This window comes from Myotis yumanensis, unplaced genomic scaffold (assembly GCF_028538775.1).
Source record: "Myotis yumanensis isolate MYYU_CA2020_CCGP unplaced genomic scaffold, mMyoYum1.0.hap1 SCAF_5, whole genome shotgun sequence".
NCBI classification, from domain to species: Eukaryota; Metazoa; Chordata; class Mammalia; order Chiroptera; family Vespertilionidae; genus Myotis; species Myotis yumanensis.
The window spans coordinates 102,254,915-102,269,534 of record NW_027223756.1 but is presented as its reverse complement, the minus strand read 5'-3'; the positions used below and the strand labels follow the sequence as shown (position 1 = coordinate 102,269,534).

Here is a 14,620-nt window from a genome sequence, read left to right as displayed (position 1 = left end):
AACCAAGCTGTTTGCAGTTGCTTATTCATATGAATGGCTTGTCCTGGCTCAGGCTTCAGACTTTGTTAAAATCTCTTAAACAAGCAGCAGCTGGAGTCATCATGCTCCAAACCTGTCAATAAAAGGCCCAAGAACCAGCACTAGCATCGCCCCGCCTTGATTCACAGCTGGGTCTCCTTTAGGCACTTCCTAGCCCAATACAAGTGGCAGCCATCTGCAGATTTCTCTTTAGGTTGTGCTGGTTGGCCCCAAGCAATGGCTGACTTTGTACCTCCCCAGAGGCCCCAGAGCCAGTGCACCTGGTGGACATCTTCCAATCACATTGGATTACAACCCTCCCACCTCAATGAAAGACACACTCAAGGGGCAGACTCAGTGAGCACGAAAGCCCCACTGAAGCAAGTCCTGCTCCATAAGGGTGTCTCCTGCACAGCAGTTCTTCCACTGTAGTCGCAGATGGTCCTCACAGCCAATTGGCCTGGAGATCAATTCCTCCTAGTAATGACAACAGTAATCAAGGCTCAACTACAGAAAGACTATGCACACAGCCCACACAGGGGTGCAACTAGAGTGCCCACCCAGCTCAGGTGACTGGGGAGGCTGAGCCACTGGGCCATACAGTATATCTAATACACAAGGCCACTCTACCAATTCCAGGAGACATAACAGTTCTACCAAATACAAAGAAATAAGCAGCCAAAATGCAGACGAAGAAACATGTTACAAATGAAAGAAATGGAAGCAAGCAAACTACTGGATACAGAGTTCTAAACAATGATTATAAAGTTAGTCAAGGATCTTAATGAGGGCCTCAGATACCTACTGACACTTTCAAAGACATGAAAAAGACCAGTGAGAAACTGAGCATAGACTAACTGAAATAAAGAATAATTTACAGGGATTCAACAATAGAGTAGAGGATTCTGAGAATCATATCAACAATTTGGAATGTAAGGAAGCAAAAAACACCCAACGAGAAGAGCAAAAATAATAATAATAATAAAAAAAAGACAGTGTAAGGAGCCTCTGCAACAACTTCAAGCGCACCAATATTCGCATTATGGGGGTGCCAGAAGGAGAAGAGAGAGAGAGCAAGATATTGAAAATCTATTTGAAGAAATAATGACATAAAACTTGCCCTACCTGGTGAAAAAAATTGACTTACAAGTATAGGAAGCACAGAGAGTACCAAACAAGAGGAACCCAAAGAGGCCCACACCAAGACACATCATAATTAAAATGCCAAGGTATAAAGACAAAGAGAGAATCATAACACACTGGGGACCAGTAGTTTTATTGCTAGCTTTACCCAGTGGCCAGATAAGTTTCTATTGAATGAGTACAAAAAAAATGTTTTACATAAATGTTAAAGACATGCTTTAAAATTAAATACCCATTGCATTTTGAAGTTATTTATTACATGTTCTTACAAGTTAATATCTTTTAAAAAAAAATTCTCGTGATTGGCCACAAGCCTTAGAACAGAAAATACGAAAATTCTCATGATCCGTCTGTAATGTGTTAAAAGCAGCAAGAGAAAAGCAGTTACTTACTTACAAGGGAATACCTATATGACTGTCAGCTATTTCTCAACAGAACTATGCAGGCCAGAAGGGAGAGGCGAGAAATATTCAAAGTGATAAATAGCAAGGACCTACAAACAAGATTACTCTACCCAACAAAGCTATCATTTAGAATGGAAGGTTAGATAAAGAGCTTCACAGACAAGAAAAAGCTAAAGGAGTTCATCACCACTAAACCAGTATTACATGAAATGTTGAAGGGTATTCTTTAAGAAGGAGAAAGAGAAGAGAAAGAGAAGGAGAAGGAAAAGAAGGAGGAAGAGGAGGAGGAGGAGGACAACAACAGCAACAACAAAAACATAAAGTGGCAATAAATACATATCTATCAACAACTGAATCTAAAAATCAGAATGAAAGAACAAGAAATCTAATGAACAAAATAAACTGATGAATAAAATAGAATCAGAGGCATGGAAACATGGAACAAACTGACTAATCTCAGAGGGAAAGGGGCGGGGGAGATTAACCAAGTATCTTATATGCATATATACATTTACCTATGGACACAGACAATAGGGTGGTGAAGGCCTGAGGCAGAGTGGGAACCACACGGAGGAGGACAATGAGGGGGGGGGGCGGGGAAGAGGGTACATCTGTAGAACTCTCAACAACAAATATTATTTTAAGATTCAACAAAGGTAAAAGGAAAGAAAGGCAAGCCACAGTCTGGAAGAAAATACATCCGACAAATATGTAGCATTAAATAACTCTTTATACTCAATGACAAACTATCTAGTACAAAATAAATGGACAAGACTTGAACAACCTCACCAGGGAGGGTAACAAATAGCACATGAAAAGACACCCAACATCATTAGCTGTGAGAAATTAAATTAAAACCACAATTTAGATACACCCACTAAAATGACTACAATTAAAAAGATTTACTATGCCCTAGCCGGTTTGGCTCAGTGGATAGAGCATTGGCCTGTGGACTGAAGGGTCCCAGGTTCGATTCAGGTCAAGGGTACATGGCCAGGTTGTGGGCTTGATCCTTAGTAGGGGGTGTGCAGGAGGCAACCGATCAATGATTCTCTCTCATCATTGATGTTTCTATCTCTCTCTCCCTCTCCCTTCCTCCATGAAATCAATTAAAAATATTTTTTTTAAAAAGATTTACTATACAAAGTGTTGTTAAGTATGTGGAGGAACAGAAACCCTTTCACTGGTGATGGGGATTTGGTCAACCATTCTGGGAAGTTTTGTAACTTCACAGAGAAGTAAACATGTGCCTACCATATGACCCAGTCATTCCACCCCTGAGTACTCATTCAAGAGAAATGAATGTACATGGACACCCAAAGGCTTGTACACAGGTGTTCATAGCAGCTGTACTTGTAATAGCCCCAAAACTGGAAACAACCCAAATTTCCATCAACAGATGGGTAGAAAAACAAATTGTGGTATTTCCATACAATGGAATACTACTCATCAATGAAGGGAATAAATTGTTGATAAATGCAGCATGAATGAATCTCAAAATAATTATGCTGTAATGATGAGGAAAAGAAGACATTTTGGGGGTGGGGGGAGGCCAGCAGCCTGACTCTGTACCTAGTAAATTAGTATCCCTAATGCACATTCCTGTTCGCCTATAGTCTAGTCACTGCCCCTTCCTTAATTATCTGGTCTTGCAAGACCTGTTTACCTAAATACTCACATTTTACAGAGGCCATAAACCATGAACAAGACACCCCTCTGGGGTTTTCAGCGCTGGCACCAAGCCAGGCCTTTAGGTGTGGTCTCATGGCCCCCATCCCAACACACGGGGCTTTTTGCAAAGCCCACGAAAGGTCCGGAAGTCTGATCCACATACAGGGGACAAAGAAACCAAAGGGTATAAAGAGAAAGCTTCCTCCATATTGGTTGCTCAGGATTTGGAAACAGGCTCCCCTGAGTCACGGTACTAGCACATCTGGAAATAAATGGGTTTTTCCTGTATCTCCGAGTACTCCTGTGTGTGTATTTTCCTGTCGCCTGGTAAATTCTGTAACAGTAAGAAGATAGTGCAAAAAAGTGCATACTAAATTGCACTTATATACAATTCTAGAAAATGCAAATGAATCTATAGTGATAGGACAGAGGAAACTTCGGATAATGGATACCTCCATATCCTGATTTCATACATTATCAGAACATATCAAATTGTACATTACAAATATTTGTATTTTATTGTCAACTATAACTCAGTAAGTGCTCTAGAAAAAAAATTGTCCAGGAGGTGACACAGCCCCCTGGCTCTGGAGGTGTGAGCTCCCCCGGAGCTGGGTCTGACCCCTGGTAAAGAGTCCTAATTCTGTGGTGCAATTTCTGCAGCTTCCTGTGGGATTGGGCTGAAGCTTATCGCCACTTGAGGCCACACTTTAACTTCCCTGCAGCTCTTTCCCCTACCCTGTCCTGTGTTCCTCACTCCCTTCTTCCAAGAGCACTTCTCCAATAAATCAAACAATTCTCACCTCAGGCTCTGCTTCTAGGGACTCTGACCCATGACACCCTGTATTAACCTCACCTTGTTCACTCCCCTAGAACAAATTCCTATCTCAGGCTGTGCTGACCCCCTCCCCCCAAGAAGGACAGCTTCCACACATCCCCAGAGGAGCACCTCCAACACAGCAGGCACTCAGTAAAGGTGCTGAATAAAAACAGGAGAGCCCAGGGTCTGTTTTATGGCTTGGCAGGCAACACCTCTTTTGTTGCGGGCTGATCTGGCCTGGAGGCATTGTGAGTCATAACAGGTGGACATCAGCTGAGTGGTTCAGAGACGGTGCCAAGCCTGGGGCAGCAGCTCAGCACCTCCAACGCAGCCTCCAGGTGTGGGACAACACGCAGTGAGGATTCTCAGGGAAGGGTTCTCTGGAAAGATGCAACCTCAAGTGTGAGCCTGGTTGTACCTCTTGGGTCCTCTGTAGGCTTTCAAAGATGTGTCCCTGAGCCACAGCTAGTACAGAGCACCGCCCAGCCTCTACCCAGCTATATGTGAGGAATAAGCGTGTGTTGAACTAATGAAGGCATGACAGAGGGACCCCGCCCCAGAGTTCTTTCCCTTTTTCACACTTCACGGGGAGAAGAGGAACTTAAGAGAGCATCTAGTCCTCTTCTCACATACAACAGAATCAGCACTTACAGGGAGATGAGGGGTGGGGAAGGGGGAGAAGGAGAATGGGACCTGTCTGCTTTCGGACTTTAGCTTCCTTGAGGATGTGGTCTGCTTGGGACCAAAGTCAGGTGTAGTCTGCAGAACTGTTACCTCAAGCCCTAAGCATAGGTCCTCGCCCAGGCACATGCCCCTGGATGACACCAAGCACGCTGGACTGTGAACTATCCACAAACACGTCTGGCTTCCCAGCCGGACCAGCAGCATCTTGAAGGCAGACGCAGGCTGCAACCCCCGGCCCCGACCAGGGCCTGGCACAGAACAGGTGCTAGTTCGAGGTTGCAGAATAACTCAGTGATGAGGGCAATCATGCTGCTGGTTGTGCTAGACATCCTACCAAATACTGTGCAGGCCCAGACCCGGCCCTGGCGTTGGAAGCCTTCAGCAGTGCCCTCTTCCCCTCAGCGGGAAGTCTGTGCACTCCCGCCCGCCCAGCTCCCTCTCCTGCTATTCCCAGCTAAGTACTGGGCACCAACCCCACCCCAAGTTCCTCCTCACCTCTGGAACATGCAAGCCTTGCCTCTGGACCATGCAAGCCTTGCCTGGCTCTTCACTCACCCTTATCCACCCCCCAACCCTCCTGGCAAAGTCCCGCACATCTTTGAAGTGCCTGTCTTATTCCCTCCTCCCCCACCCAGGGCTCAGAGAGCAGGGGTCTGGTTCTTCATTGGCATTTCTGTCCCCAGGGCCTAGCCCAGGGCAGCCTTTGGGAAGATGGTTTCGGGGGACTGCTGTGAGTAGGACTGTGCAGGGATGGGCTCTCAGTGGCCAAGACCTGTCCACCAGGCCACGCGATTTGAGGGGGCAGGCGTCACCGAGCAGGCTGCTCAACAATTCTCACCTTCTAGGGACTCCGGCCCATGACGCCATATATTAGCTTCCTCTTGTTCGCTCCCCTAGAACAAATTCCCATCTCGGGCTGTGCGGACGGACGCTCTCCCCGGGCAGAGCCCCTGACTTGCTTTCCTCATTCAGAACACCAGGGGTCCCAAGGCCGGGGCGCAGCCGCGTCCACCAGCGTCCTCGCTTCTCCACTCCGGGCGCCCACACGCCGGCCGGGGCCCACCTGGTCCTCGACCTGAAGGCCTCCGGGTGCCCGGCCATGGACCTCGCCAGCCGCCTGCGGGAGCGGCTGCGGCAGTTCTGGGCCGACCACTTCTCGCAGCGCTTCTCGCCCCGGCGCCCGCCGCTGCGCCGCGTCTCCTCCATGTCCACCTTCTACCTGCTGGACCACCGCACGCGCCACGCCGAGCTGGGGCTCGGCTACGGCCCGCCGCGCACGCGCCTGGGCGACCGGGCCTTCGTGTTCCGCAGCGGCCGCTGGGCCGCCGAGGGCCCGACGGGGCGGTCGAGGCCGGTGCTGCCCTCGCCGCCCGCCGCGGGCTGGAAGGCGCAGGTGCGGCACAGCAGCCAGGTGCTGCTGGAGGAGAACAACTACCTGCGGCTGCAGCAGGAGGTGCTCATGGACATGCTCACCGAGACCACGGCGCGCATGCACCTGCTGGAGCAGGCGGACGAGGCCCGCCAGCCGGCCGCGCGCCCGGCCGAGGACGCGGCGCAGGCGCGAGGGGGCGGGCGGCGTCCTCACCCGCGAGTCCTGGTGACACAATAAAGCCGGTGCGCGCGCCTCCCCTCCCAGCCGCCTGGCGCGTTTGTGGAGCCCCGCGCGAGGGGCCCGGGCGCCCGCGGACCGGCCTCTGGAGCCCGGGGTGGGCAGGTGACCGCCGCAGGCAGTCTCGGGAGGGGGCGGGAGGGCCGAGCAGGACAGTTGTGTGTGACCCGCTGGGGACGGGGTGGGAGTCGGGCTTGCAGCAGGCGGTGGGGTGGGGAGGAGGGTGGGGAGGGGGGTGAGTGTGTGGAAATGGGGGGGGGGGGGGCGCAGGGGGACAGATAGTGACCTTCTCGCCCGGGGGACGCAGGGCGAAGTCCGGAGTCCGGGAGCCTTGGGCGCTCTGGGATGCAGGGCGCGGCGAGGCGGGCGCAGCCGGCGGGGTGGGCGACCTTGCACTTGGCCCTCCCGCCCCGAGCGGGGAGGGGTTCAGCCTGAGCCCAGGGTGAGTGCATTTTACGACCCGGAAGCTGTGCCCGAAAGAAGCTTTCAGGAAACTGGACTCCGCCTCCTCGCCTGGCTGTTTGGGTTTTGGCGAACCGCTTCTCCGTTGCAAGCCTCCTTTTCTTGGATTTGACCAACTCACCTTATTTTAAAATTTTGTGTTAGTTGCCAACATTTAAGAATTTGGATGAGCCGAAACCGGTTTGGCTCAGTGGATAGAGCGTCGGCCTGCGGACTCAAAGGTCCCAGGTTCGATTCCGGTCAAGGGCATGTACCTGGGTTGCGGGCACATCCCCAGTAGGAGATGTGCAGGAGGCAGCTCATCTGTGTTTCTCTCTCATCGATGTTTCTGACTCTCTATCTCTCTCCCTTCCTCTCTGTAAAAAATCAATAAAATATATTAAAAAAAAAAAAAAGAATTTGGATGATTTCACGTTAAAAATCCAGATTTTCTGTGTTCTCCAGAAAACCGGGGAGACTTGGCCTCCCTGGGCCTTCATTCTGTCCAGCAGCAGTTGTGTTGAGCTGACTGTGGCTGTCACCTCCTGGTCAGCTTCACTCCTTTCTCCTTCAGTCGGTCTGATTTGGATCTCGCTCTACTAGAGCCATTTTTAGACCATGTTCTCTCCCAGGATGTGGGGGAGTCCACGCCCCCAACACACACACACACACACACACACAGTATATAAGGTGCTGCATGGAGTGAATTGTACTTGTGAGTGACCGTCGCAGTGCAACGAAGGTGATGACACTGGCCCTTGCAATCTGCAGCCTCTCCCGGAATAGGGACAGGCTGTTTGGCTTCCTCCAGAAATCTGAGTCCTAGGACTCTGGCCCATTTCCCTAGAGCAGCGGTTCTCCACCTTCCTAATGCCGAGGACCCCCACCCATAAAATTATCTTCGTTGCTACTTCATAACTGTAATGTTGCTACTGTTATGAATCGTAATGTAAATATCTGATATGCAGGATGTATTTTCATTGTTACAAATTGAACATAATTAAGGCATAGTGATTAATCACAAAAACAATATGTAATTATATATGTGTTTTCCGATGGTCTTAGGCGATCCCTGTGAAAGGGTCATTCGACCCCCAAAGGGGTCACGACCCACAGGTTGAGAACCACTGCCCTAGGGCCATGTTCACATGTTCTCCAGTGAAGGGAGAGACTTTATTCAGCGAAAACAGCTCAGCAGCGAAGCCACATGGGCGTGAGACAGGGCCGGGCACCTGGGTGTTCCTGCTCACTTCCTGTGTGGGGGCCCATGAGACATCTTTGTCCTTTCTGCTCTGGAGTTCCACACCCTGACTGAGTTGGCCAAGCTCATTGCCCTGGGGAGGGACGTGAAAGCAAAAAGCAGGAAGAAAGGACTCTGACTTCCACTCCCTCCAGCTCAGAACCCTCTGGAGGTTAAGCTTTGCAAAAATACTTTTGGGCTTGAGGAGGAAGGTGAAAAAGGCTGTAGATTTGTCTACAGCAAGAGAAAAAATGAGAAATAGGAGTCGAGATCCTGGCTGGTCTCCCATCTTGGAAAAATCTTTTTTTTTTTTTAGTTTTTAAAATTGATTTTAGAAAGAGAAAAACATCGATTTGTTGTTTTATTTATTGCATTCATTGGTTGATGTTTGTATGTTGCCTGACAGGGGATCAAACTAACTCCTTGGTCAGTGGTTCTCAGCCTTCTGGCCCTTTAAATACAGTTCCTCATGTTGTGACCCAACCATAACATTATTTTGGTTGCTACTTCATAACTGTAACGTTGCTACTGTTATGAATCGTAATGTAAATATCTGATATACAGGATGGTCTTAGGCGACCCCTGTGAAAGGGTCGTTCGACCGCCAGAGGGGTCGCGACCCACAGGTTGAGAACCGCTGACCTTGGTGTATCAGGTCGGTGTTTCTGAAAAACTTTTTTGATTCTCCATTAGCTTCCAGCCGCTGCCCCATTTCTCTACTTCCTTTTATAACAAAACTCCAAAAAGCTACTTATATTCTGTCTTCAATTCCTCCCCCTCCTTCTTTGCTCTTAATCCCCCTCAATTTCAAACTTCTCACCCCACCCCCTCCCCATCCCCACCACCACCACCACCACCACCACACTCTCTCTAGCCTGCTCTTGTCAAGGATGCATTACCTCCAGTGTTGTTGCGTCCTTTGGCCATTCCCCATCCTCATCTTGGCCCACCCATCAGCAGTGGATCCCTCCTCCTCCTTGAAACATGTGTCTTCACTTGGCTTCTACGACACCACACTCTTCTGTAACCATGCACCAAGAGGTCACTGGTTACTGGTTCGATTCCCGGTCAGGACAATACCCGAGTGGTGGGCTTGATCCTCAATAGGGAACATGCAGGAAGCAACTGATTAATGTTTCTATCCCTCCCTCTCCCTCTCTCTAAAATCAATAAAAACATATTTTTTAAAATTTTTTTAAATTAAAAAAGAATCGATGGTGGTGGCTCATTTGGTTGGAGTGTCGTCCCATACACCAAAAGGTTGCTGGTTTGATTCCCGGTCAGGGCACATATCTAGGTTGTGGGTTTGATTCCCGGTCAGGGCGCATATCTAGGTTGTGGGTTTGATTCCCGGTCAGGGCACATATCTAGGTTGTGGGTTTGATTCCCGGTCAGGGCACATATCTAGGTTGTGGGTTTGATTCCCGGTCAGGGCACATATCTAGGTTGTGGGTTTGATTCCCGGTCAGGGCATATATCTAGGTTGTGGGTTTGATTCCCAGGGTGCATACTGGAATATGGGAGGTAACCAATTGATGCTTCTCTCTCATATCCATGTTTCTCTCCCCATTCCTCCCTCTCTAAAAATCAATTTAAAACATATTCTCTGATGAAGATTTAAAAAAGAATTATCCAATGAATGCATAAATAAGGGGAACAACAAATTGATGCTTAAAGTTAAATAAAAAAGCATGCCTTCTCTCCACCCCCAACAAACTAGCACAAATTATCCTTTTTTCTGCTTTGTTTTCTAACATCTGTCACTATTTGATATGCTATATATTTTCTTTATCATCAGCCTACTTCCTCTCCCCCCCCCCCCCCACGCTAGAATGTAAGCTCCATGGGGCTTTTTATTCTGTTGTCTCTTGTATCTCAATATAGAAAAGTGCTCCACACTTATTAGGCCCCCTCCAAATATTTCTGGAATGAGCAGAGGTCCACAAAAGATGGGTACCTGAGTCCCAGGGAGTAGAAAGTGTTTGGCTTTTGACATTGTCACAGATTTCTAATCCTCTAGAGGTGGGGAAGGTGTACCAGGGGCTTTGGGACTTCTGGTTACATCTGAACACCCACCTCTGATTTTAGCTGCGATTATAGTGGATGGCTGTGTACACAGTCAGTGCCTCATTTCAAGTGTCTGCTTTTCTGCTTCAAGGCTTTCCCCTAAGCCTCAAGCGCTCTCAACCCACAGGCACAGCCTGGGAGTGCCTTCTGGGCAGCCTTCAACCAGGAAGGGACCACTTTGTTGGATTTTCCATCTGCCTTTGTCATTCTCCTCACTCCTCTCATTTCCTGGAATCATTTATCAAATAAACTGCACCCAAGTTCTAGGCTCAGGCTCTGCTTTTTTCTTTTCTTTTCTTTTCTTTTTAAATAAATTTGAGAATACATGCATTAAAGCTGGGAACAGTGCAAGAAGGAAGGGCTTCGAATAGAAGCAACAGGAGAGAGCCTCGGTGGGGCTGGCTGCTTTGGCTCACTGGAAAGTTAGAGAAAAGGGGCCTTGGAGATCGGTTCAGGGGTTTAGCCCAGGACAAGCTGACACTGCCCCTTGCTTTCCTGATTGCAAGTCTGGGGGTGGGGGCCGTGGGGGGAGGATATCTCTTAGCGTTTAGGAGATGCATGCCTGTGGGGAAGAAAGCAGGGGTGAGCTCCCGGGAGAGCATGCCTGAGGCTCTGCTTTTGTTTTTTTGTTGTTTTTTTTCAAGATTATTCTTTTAAAAAATATATATTTTATTGATTTTTTACAGAGAGGAAGGGAGAGGGATAGAGAGTTAGAAACATCGATCAGCTGCCTCCTGCACACCCCCTACTGGACATGTGTCAGCAACCAACGTACATGCCCTTGACCGGAATTGAACCTGGGACCCTTGAGTCCACAGGCCGACGCTCTATCCACTGAGCCAAACCAGTTTGGGCTGAGGCTCTGCTTTTATGAGGATTCAAGCTAAGGTAGTTAGATCACCCACCCTTTGGAGGCAACATAGGCCTCTCCACGATGGTGAGTGAGTGGCGTGGCGATACCTGTAGTGTCCTGAAGCACAAGACTCTAACATCTGGTGGATGGAACGAGAAGTTGAGGGGAAACCTTTGTTTAGGCAGTAACTTTGTCACTTGAAAGATATGGAGGCAGCTGTAATTACAAGGATTATGGAGTTGGCTAGCTTTTCAAAACTGCCTTAGAAACTTTAAAGAAAGAATGACTCAAGTTATCCCACACAACTCCGACCATGCTGTGCAAGCCGGAAAGTCTCCGAAGGCAGCAGTCACCAACCTTTCGGACCTCACGGACCACTGGTTGGCGACTGCTGTCCTAATGCAACACATCAAAAAAAAAAAATGCTCATTTCTGCAGCCAGGAGGCAATGTACTGAAATTATGGGAGGCCCCTGATTTAATCACAAAGGCAGCAAAACTGCAAAGGAGACCACGCATCCTCAACAGTTTTCCTGTACTAGAGTCAGGGCTTTTAAAGGGAAGAAATGGGACCCTGCGGCCTGGAATGGGGAAGTTTGGGTGAATATACATAAGAGACTTGAGATCCCAGTCAATGAAATGGAGATGCCAGAACTGCCTTGGCCGAGTTATAAAGAAGGGGCCTAAAGCCCTGGCTGGCGTGGCTCAGCTGTTTGGGCATGTCCTGTGCACAGAAATGTTGTGGGTCAGGACACATGCCTGGTTGTGGGCTTAATCCCTGCTAGAAGGCATGCAGGAGGCAACTGATGGATGTTATACTCTCACATTGATGTTTCTCCCCCCCCCTCTAAAAATCAATAAACGATTCTCTTAAAATCAATCAATCAATCAATCAATTAGGGGCCTGAAGGCTCAGGAAAGTGCAAATGTGAGAATGGGCTTATTCCATGAAAACAAGATTTGCCATTTGATTCTGTTTTCTGGGAGCTGCCCAGAGGACGCTCTCTTTGCTAAGGCACTAGGGAATATGACAGAGATGTGGTCATTGAGTCATTGAGAAGCTGTTGGTGGCTGTCCCCTGTCGGCCACAGTTGACAGCAGGAGATACTGCTGTGGAACTGGGCGTTCTAGTGTCATTTGGAGACGATGGTGACCAGTAAGCCAGGGCAAGTGAATAGGGAAACTGAGACAGATATATCTAGGCCTAGAGATAACATCTAGGCCTCAGTTATATTTCAGTTCCAGACCTGAAAAGCAACAAAACCAAGTGGACAACACCAGGACCAGCTGCAATAATGCCCCCCTGCCCTGACACTGACCAATCAGTGGAGACCATGATCCTTAAGGAACACACCAGAAAACTGATGACTATTCTGCTGAAACCCTCCCCTGAAAACTTCCCTAAGATTCCTGCCTGCAAGGAAGAGATAACCCCAGCCAACATGGCTCAGTGGTTGAGCATCGACCTATGAACCAGGGGGTCCCAGTTCAATTCCCGGTCAGGGCACATGCCCAAGTTGCGGGCTCCATCCCCATGGGGGGCATGCAGGAGACAGCAGATCAGTGAGTTTCTCTCATCATTGATGTTTCTATTTCTCCCTCTCTGAAATCAATAAAGATATATTAAATTGAGAAACATGAATCTAAGAGCCAACATTTTAAAATTTGGGCCCTAACCGGTTTGGCTCAGTGGGTAGAGCGTAGGCCTGCGGACTGAAGGGTCCCAGGTTCGATTCCGGTCAAGGGCATGTACCTTGGTTGCGTGCACATCCCCAGTAGAGGGTGTTCAGGAGGTGGCTGATTGATGTTTCTCTCTCATCAATGTTTCTAACTCTCTATCCCTCTCTCTTCCTCTCTGTAAAAAATCAATAAAATATATTTTTAAAAAATGTGTCTCTCTCATTGATGTTTCTCTCTAGTCCTCTCCCTTCCTCCCTGTAAAAAAATCAATAAAATATATTTTTAAAAAAATTTGGTAACACATGGATTAGTTAAGAGTACCTGATATTGCCGAAACCGGTTTGGCTCAGTGGATAGAGCGTCGGCCTGCGGACTGAAAGGTCCCAGGTTCGATTCCGGTCAAGGGCATGTACCTGGGTTGCGGGCACATCCCCAGTAGGAGGTGTGCAGGAGGCAGCTGATGGATGTTTCTCTCTCATCGATGTTTCTAACTCTCTATCCCTCTCCCTTCCTCTCTGTAAAAAATCAATAAAATATATAAAAAAAAAAAAAGAGTACCTGATATTTTGGAGGAATAAGATAGAAAAAGGTAAGTGTTTGATTTTGCTTACAGAGGTATAACTTACCAAATTGCTGTAGGTTATAGGTAGTTCAGTAGAAAAATATCTTATATCTCAAAGACAAAGATTAAAATCCAGTAATATTTCATAAAGAGAGAGGACCCACATGAATAAAACCAGAAATGAAAAGTAGGCGAAGTAACAACTGACATCACAGAAATACAAAGGATTGTAAAAAAAATATCATGGATGTAGCTGTTTTGTTCAGTGCTTTGAGCATTGGCCCATGGACTGAAGAGTGTCGGATTTGATTCTGATCAAGGGCACCTATCTCAATTAGAGGTTTGATCCCCTGCCCTAGATAAGGGCCCGGGCAGCAGGCAACCAATCGTTGTGTCTCTTTCACATCAATATTTCTCTCTCTGTCTCTCCCCTTCCCTTCCACTCTCTCTAAAAATCAGTGGAAAAACAAAAATATATCCTTGGGTGAGGATTAACAACAACAAAAATAGATCCCGGCTGGTGTGGCTCAGTGGTTGAGGGTCGACCTACAAACCAGGAGATCATGGTTCAATTCCCGGTCAGGGCACATGCCTGGGTTGCAGGCTCAATCCCCAGTGGGGGCCATGCAGGAAGCAACCAATTAATGATTCTCTCTCATCATTGATGTTTCTATCTCTCCCTTCTTCTGTGAAATCAAAGTATATTAAAGAAAATATTATTAACTATATGCCAAAAAATTGGACAACCTAGGTGAAATGAAGAAATACCTAGAAACATGCAACCTTCCAAAACTCAATCAGGAAGAATCAGAAAACCTGAATATGCCAACAACAACTAATGAAATTGAAGCAGTAATAAAAATAAATAAATTAAAAAAAAAAAACTCCCAGCAAACAAAAGTCCTGGACCAGAGGGCTTCACAAGTGAGTTTTACCAAACATTCGAAGAAGAACTAACACCTATCTTCCTCAAACTATTGCAAAAAGTTCAAGAGGACTTCCAAGCTCTTTTTACAAGGTCAGCATTATCATAATTCCAAAATCAGATAAAGTAACCACAAAGAAAGAAAATTATAGGCCAATGTCCCTGATGAACATAAATGCTAAAATCCTCAACAAGATATTGGCAAATTGCATCCAACAATACATTGAAAAGATCATACATCAGGATCAAGTGGGATTTATTCTGGTGATGCAAGGTTGGTACAATATCCACAAATCAATAAATGTGCTACAGCACACCTAAGGAAAAAAATCACATGATCATATCAATTGATGCAGAAAAAACATTTGACAAAATCCAACACCCTTTTTTGATATAAACTCTCAGCAAAGTGGGAATAGAGGGATCATACCTCAACATAATAAAAGCCTTATACGACAAACCTACAGCCAACATCATACTCAATTGGCAAATACTAAAACCATT

General features: G+C 47.3%; 1 protein-coding gene across 1 annotated transcript; it reads left to right on the top strand.

Moving 5' to 3' along the window:
* The first annotated feature begins 5,839 nt into the window (after positions 1–5,839).
* CBY3 (chibby family member 3) lies at positions 5,840–6,349 on the top strand. Its single transcript, XM_070417033.1, has one exon. It carries the CDS (start codon positions 5,840–5,842, stop codon positions 6,347–6,349), a length of 510 nt encoding a protein of 169 aa, XP_070273134.1.
* Positions 6,350–14,620: the final 8,271 nt, after the last annotated feature.